A 7,621-nucleotide genomic window follows, 5' to 3' on the forward strand; every position below is an offset into this window, starting at 1 on the left:
TAAATTACATTTACATTACATTTAGTCATTTAGCAGACGCTTTTATCCAAAGAGACTTACAAATGAGGACAATAAAAGCAGTCAAAACTAACAAAAGAGCAACAATATAAGTGCAAATGACAAGTGTCGGTTAGCCTAACGCAGTACACGTAGCAAGGTGTATTTTTATATACAGTTAAATTAAGTATACTATTAAGTATTGCAAGTATTACATACAACAATAAAACAGTGCATTGGCATAAAAAAGGAAATTTACTTTTGGTACTTAAGTACTTTTAAAAACAAGTACTTCTGTACTTTTACTTAAGTAAAAATCTGTCTTTACAACTTTTACTTGTAATGGAGTAATATTTGACCAGCAGTATCTGTACTTTCACTCAAGTAATGGAGTTGAGTACTTTGTCCGCCTCTGCGTGATTTTCAATCTGCAGTAATTCCACTCTACCAAGTACCTAAATCCCCACCAGACATGGAAGGCGCTCTTCTTCACATGATTTTTACTACACTGTGACATACATACAGACCTAGTTCTAAAGACACCAAAGCTGATGCCCTCTTCCAACTGAATGCTCCTAATCTTCCCAAAGATTACGTCATACTCATTCTCCCATCCTCCATTTTCAACAGTGCCATCCAATGGGATATTGACCTCATGATCCCACTCTTCCTGCTTGTCCTTTGGGCCGCACTTTTATCCCTGAATCCATATTACTGAAGCTCCTGGAATGGCTGCACTCAGCACCTGGCTCTTGTCATCCAGGGTTATCCAAACTTTTGAGTTTGTTAGGAGAAACTACTGGTGGCAAAATCTGACTGCAGAAGTGAACGTGAATATGTGTGGAAAGTTTTTCCCATCTTGAAAACTCCAGCCTCTTCCTGTCCCACAATGACCATAGTCCCACACTGGCATGGACTTTGTAACCACTCTCCCCTCCATCTAAACCACAACACCTGCATTCTGGTGGCAGTGGATCAGTTTTATAAGGCCTGCCATTTGATTCACTTCAGGAGGCTTCACACAGCACTGGAGATGGCAGAGGGCCTGTTCTATCATCTGTTCAGCACCTCTGGCCTGCCAGAAGACATTGTGACAAATCGAGGGCTACAGTTTATTTCTCAAGTCTTGTGCTCCTTCTTTAACCTCCTGGGGATTTCCATCAGCCTCTTCTCTGGTTATTATCCCCAAACCAATGGTCAAACAGATCACACAATCCAAGTAATCTCCAGCTTCTTGAGAACCTATTGTCACAGAAAGGCTGTGAACATTCTGTGACTTGCATGTAGTACTGGACTCACCTCATTCCAGTGTGTCATTCCAGCCTCTACTCTTCCTATGGTCAGGCGAAACCTCTGAGTCCCTATCATTGATCATTGGTTCAGGGAGAGTGAAAGTACACAGAACCATGATCAGCTTGAGAGGGCAGTGAGGTACACACCAGATCCATGCAGATGCCTTGCGTTCAGAAACCCCTCAATACCATCCAGGAGGTCAGGTCTTCCCCCACAGTACAAGATCAATCCCACAATTCATGTCTTATGACTTAAAAAATTCACTCCTTCTCCTTCTGCTTCCCCGTGGACTGGTGAAGAGAATACCTCTCCTCCTCCAATGCTGCTTTTAGAGGATGATCTAGCATACTCTGTCTGGTCCTTTCTGGACTCTAGCTATCGCCAAGGGCTTCTCCAGTATCTTGTGAAGGGAATCTATGCTTATATTTGTGTCTTTCTGTTTCACTGTCTCATCACCAGGTTACCAGAGTGAGTCTGATCCAGTCTGTTACCAGGCCAGATGTTTGACTTAGGACCAGATCTGACCACAACATAGCCCTTTTCAATTGTAGCACAGACTTCAACAAACAGCCCGTCAAACTACATGCTTTTTTTTCTATAATATTAATAATTTAAAGCTAAATACAACTTTCAATATATTGATTGTACCATAGCTTGGAATCAACTATCAGTAGTTATAATGTAATACAAGAGAAGCTGTTTACTCATAAAAAATTTTAAAGAGACGGTCCATATATACGTTCTCATACATACCTGAATAGTATAAATTGGGATGCTCAATATGGCTGATGTAGCAGGGGGTGTGGACTATCAATTATGTTAGTCCACATCCCCTGCTACATCCACTATTTTGAGCATTCCGACTTCTCCCAACTTTTCTCCCAAGCTTCTCTTGTATCACATTAATTATTGTGGTTACAATTTTCCATATATTCACATTTTAAAATGCATAAAAAACATGTGCAGAGAATTATAATCTACCTTTAAAGAAGTATGTCTTGTTGGTTCTTCGGGAATATACAGCTGCATTCAGATTTCCTGGCAGCCCCTTCCATAGCAAGCTTATTTTTACCAGAGAGTTATGGCCCATATCTGTTATTGTCCACACATAATCCCCACTAAAAGCATACGTCTTATGCGAGGGACCTAACACACAAAAAAAATTATATTTTATAACATGTTTACAAAATTACAATATTTTATAATGTTACATTATATTTTTGAGTTATTGAACAAGCAAATCTACTGCATTTGTTTAACTTGAATGAACTTGTCATGTGCACTGTTACTACAGTGCATTGTTTTCTTACCCAGCATTATAGCATCAAGTTTAGTAGTGCATGGATCTATCATATCACCCCTGGGGAATGGGGCCATGGTAGTGGGATATATCACGGCATAGATATCATCAGCAGTGGTTGTACTAGAGATCCTTTTACCTGAATTCATAAGGTTAATTAACATAGGCATTTATATACATTGGCAAATATTCAATTATTTGTTTGAATTATCTTACCATACATTGCTTGGATTCCTCTGATATCATCAATGTGCAGTCTAAAATTGGCTTGGTAACCAGTGTAGTGTGCTGCCATAAGAGCACTGCTGTACTGAGAATGCCCCAAGCCAATAGCATGCCCGATCTCATGAGCCGCAACAATACGCAGATTGGAACCATAATACTTCCCTTCAGTCCAGAATTCATCTTCATCAAAGTGAACTATTCCTGATGGCGGGGCTTCAGCATGGGCAAGAACATGGCCTAGCAAAAGATTATTGTTCTAATTTGTAAAGCAACAGTACATAAAGCTGAGTTTACAGTTTGCCAGGTCTTGGTTGAGAGAATAATAACATACCATATAACGTTAGATCTTATTAATTTGTAAAATGACAGGAGTAAAATAAATAAACGTTCTATTATTTTTCGTATTGTATAATTTTTAATATTATTATAAATAATAGAATTAATTTGTTGAGATTTACTTACCAGGACCATCAAACGGTGAAGGACAGCCATCTCTCTTGTGAAATGAGATTTGAATATCAGCAAGTCCATGGTTAATCTCTTTAAAGCTGAGTGGGGTGACATCACTCCAGTATTTAAATGCTGAGAGTATGGCTGTCTGTGTTGCAGTTTTCCCCATGTCTGGTGTGTAGTTGTAAATGCGATATGTTAAGTTTTTCTTTTGCCAAAATCCTATGAAATAAGACAGACAAACAAAAAAATCCAAACAGCCGTTTTCTCCATATAAAGAGCAAACTTATTTACTTGGTTATGTCTACTATTCTATTCTTTGTTGTTTATCCTTAGATTATTTACTATAAATTAAACATTTCAAAAGTCTGACAATTTAGTTGTATTAATTGTAAACTATCAAATGTTGTATGTTAAAGGGATAGTTCACCCAAAAATGAAAATATGATGTTTATCTGCTTACCCCCAGGGCATCCAAGATGTAGGTGACTGTTTCTTCAGTAGAACACAAATTATGATTTTTAAGTCCAGCTCTTGCAGTCTATCAGTCGTATAATGCATGGAAGTGGTAACAAAATCTAGGAGAGTAAAAAAACATGCACAGACAAATCCAAATTAAACCCTGCGGCTCGTGACGACACACTGATGTCCTAAGACACGAAACGATCGGTTTGTGCCCGAAACCGAACAGTATTTATATAATTTTTTACCTTTGATACACCACTACGTCCAACTTCCTTGAGTGCGCGCACGGCATCCGATGTGTGAGGTGTGTACGCGCTCTGGCGTAGTTTACGCAAGCGCCGGAAGTGATCTCTCGTGCATACACGTCACTCATTGTTTACAGAGTGCACAGTCATTGTAGGTACGACGGCTAATCAAAATGGTACTTACTTGCGCTTATCCGGATTGTTCAAACCGACTTAAATCTAAAATATTACGTTCTCTCGCGCGAACTCATTCGGGAGAGGTTACTTTCCACGTATTCCCAACTTCTGAGCCTGCTCGCCTGAAGTTATGGTTGATTGCTCTTCGGCTGGATATCAACACACCCATTAACGTAAACTACGCCAGAGCGCGTACACACCTCACACACCGGATGCCGTGCGCGCGTTCAAGGAAGTTGGACATTGTGGTGTATTAGAGGTAAAAAATTATATAAATACTGTTCGGTTTCTCGCACAAACCGATCGTTTCGTGTCTTAGGACATCAATGTTTCGTCACGAGCCGCAGGGTTTAATTTGGATTTGTCTGTGCATGTTTTTTTTACTCTCATAGATTATGTTACCATTGCCATGGATTATACGACTGATAGACTGCAACGGCTGGACTTAATCATCATATGTGTTCTACAGAAGAAACAAAGTCACCTACATCTTGGATGCCTTGGGGGTAAGCACATAAACATCAAATTTTCATTTTTGGGTGAACTATCCCTTTAAATCACAATTCCAATGTGTGTGAGCTAATACAGAGAAGGTCATAGCACACAACATTTCTTTAAGAGTTAAAACTCAAAATACATTTAAATTAAGCTGCTTTTCCTAGTATTTTTAATACATTTTAGGTGAGGCTTTCTATGAAACCTGTATTTAAAAATACATAAGGGTATTCTTATGGAATTATAATGCACACATAATTCCTTGAATCATTTCATAAATAATTTAAACAATAATTACATTTTATAATGTATTAATGAACAAACTGTTGTGTATAATGCATTATATACAACAGTTATTTCAGGTCTTCAAATCTGACTTGCTGAGAGGCCTTCCAGGAGTGCTGATGTCTCGTCAGTATCAGTAATTGGACTATTCACAGTTTGTATTTCTCCGCTTCCAGACAGACAGCAGTGAGGAGGAAATCCCGTATAATTTTCAAATACTGCTGTTATGTTAAGCTATCAATGGCAGATTTGAATCCTTGGTTTTATTAGTATTTGCACACACAAGAGGGTTTTGGAGATACTTCTTGGTTTTATCCTTATTATTGTATAAAAGAAATATCAAATTAAATTATATAAAAGCTGAATCACAGTCGTGCTGATATAGAGATATATAAAACTCAACATGTAACATTCAAGATTTACACATTTCGGTCATGACAACACTCGGAGGGATTGGCATGGTAATGAACATGACAATGTTAATGTATTTGGTCTTAGCGGAATAGTTCTGCTATGCTGCTGCTGCAGTACAGAGACTTGCTACTGCCAATACATGCTGTGAGCATGTAAGAAATGCTGCTGCTGCACATATAACATAGAATAACCCACATATAGCATACATGTTTTTGCTGCAAATAGATCCTCAACTCTCTCCTTGGCACGCCATGACAATAAAGTTTTTTTTTGTTTGTTTATATAAGGCACTGCAATACATTAAGAACCATCTTTATTATAATACAGATTTAAGAGAAAATGTTACCAAATTTGGTTGAGAAGATTGACTGTATTATTAAAAAAAAATTAGTAAACAGATGCTCACCACCAAATCTCCTGTATTTTAAAGACTTTTGGTTAAAGGGGTCTTCAACACCACACCGCGGCTGCCTCATTTTAAGAAGAGTAGCTCTGTCAAGATTTCCAGTGACTGGCAGCCCTGACACCCTCTGAAAAAGACTTTACAAATATGACAGTTCAGACGTGCACAAAAGTAGATAAAACAGAGATTACAACGTGTCTTCCTCAAGTATTTTGATTAAAGCAAGCCACAAAATTATTAATTTCAGAAACTGTAGCATTATCAATAATTAATATATGTATCCAGGGGCGCAGATTACGTGGGGGACGTGTCCCCGCACTTTTTCGGGCAAGTGTGTTCGCATAGAGGTTTTCAAGAGCTGGTGTGAATAAATATATTTAAATTCAAAGAGACAGGATAGTCGATGCATGACCTGATATTTTATTTGGTCCCAGAATAAGGCGAGATGAACGTCGCGGAGCGCTAAACACTCCGTGCAGTGCGTTTCATTCATACTCGAAGCCGGAGGGTGCTCTCGCGCAGACAGTTGTTTTCACAGAAAAACAGAAACGTTTGGAAACATGAAGACATTAAACATACGATTGCGACAATATATGGTTAATTTGTGTTTTTTCCAAGTCATCTCCAGGTAATAAATAAAGTATATGAACAATGCAGTGCTAATTGACATAGCATTTATTACCGTATAGAAACTATTCTGCCTTATTAAAAAAAAAAAAAAAAAGTGTTTAGTATATAAAGATTAACAAATCATTATTATTGATTGTCCAGCAGTTATCTGATTTCTAAGCCAATTAAAAGCTAGAAATGAGAGAAGAAGTTGCCTATACACTACCAGTCAAAAACAGTAAAAGTGTTCATGTTTTTTTAAAGAAGTCTCTTCGTTCACCAAGCCTGCATTTATTTGATCCAAAAGTACAGCAAAACAGTAAAATGTTGAAATATTTTTACTATTTAAAATAACTGTTTTCTATTTGAATATATTTTAAAATGTAATTTATTGGGACTTCAAAGCTACATTTTTAGCATCATTACTCCAGTCTTCAGAGTCACACGATCCTTCAGAAATCATGTTGCTATTCTGATTTGCTGCTCAAAAAACATTTATTATTATGATGATGTTGAAAACATCTGAATATAATTTTTTCACTTTTCTTTGATGAATAGAAAGTTCAAAAGAAAAGCATTTATTTGAAATAGAAATCTTTTGTAACATTATAAATGTCTTTATCATCACTTTTGATCAATTTAAAGCATCCTTGCTAAATAAAAGTATTAATTTCTATAATTTATTTTCCGAAAAATAAAAATTATACTGACTCTAAGCTTTTGAATGGTGTAGAGTATGTTACAAAAGCTTTTTATTTCAGATAAATGCTGATCTTTGGATCTTTCTATTAATCAAAGAATCCTGGGGAAAAAAAAAAAAAAAAAAAAGGTACTCAACTGTTTTAAATATTGATAATTATTAAAAAAGGTTTCTTGAGCAGGAAATCAGCATATTATAATGATTTCTGAAGGGCCACGTGACACTGAAGACTGGAGTAATGATGCTGAAAATTCAGCTTTGATCACAGAAATAAATGACATTTTAAAATATTCAAATAGAAAGCAGTTATTTTAAATAGTAAAAATATTTCACAACATTACTACTTTTGCTGTACTTTGGATCAAATAAATGCAGGCTTGGTGAGCAGAAGAGACTTCTTTATAAAACATTAACAATCTTACGGTTCAAAAACTTGACTGGTATGTAGATTACAGAAATGTTACTGTAATGTGTGCGTGTATGTATATATATATATATACACACACACACACGTATGTATCACCCCCCCCCCCCCCCCCACCCAAAGGGAAAAAAACACAAAT

The 7,621-nt window shown here is 36.8% G+C and overlaps 1 protein-coding gene across 1 annotated transcript in view; it reads right to left on the minus strand.

Annotated features, from left to right (window-relative positions):
* The window catches only part of LOC107562247 (matrix metalloproteinase-19), a 14,842-nt gene that overhangs the window by 6,938 nt on the left and 283 nt on the right, over window positions 1-7,621 (minus strand). The window contains exons 2-6 of the mRNA XM_016246856.1: window positions 5,753-5,886; window positions 3,278-3,487; window positions 2,807-3,052; window positions 2,601-2,729; window positions 2,272-2,436 (exon numbers count right to left, since the gene is read on the minus strand). Of these exons, the coding sequence (XP_016102342.1) occupies window positions 2,272-2,436; window positions 2,601-2,729; window positions 2,807-3,052; window positions 3,278-3,487; window positions 5,753-5,886 (884 nt within the window). The remainder of the gene's footprint in view (window positions 1-2,271; window positions 2,437-2,600; window positions 2,730-2,806; window positions 3,053-3,277; window positions 3,488-5,752; window positions 5,887-7,621) is intronic.

This window comes from Sinocyclocheilus grahami, unplaced genomic scaffold, assembly GCF_001515645.1.
Source record: "Sinocyclocheilus grahami isolate Dianchi unplaced genomic scaffold, SAMN03320097.WGS_v1.1 scaffold814.1, whole genome shotgun sequence".
Classification (NCBI taxonomy): Eukaryota; Metazoa; Chordata; class Actinopteri; order Cypriniformes; family Cyprinidae; genus Sinocyclocheilus; species Sinocyclocheilus grahami.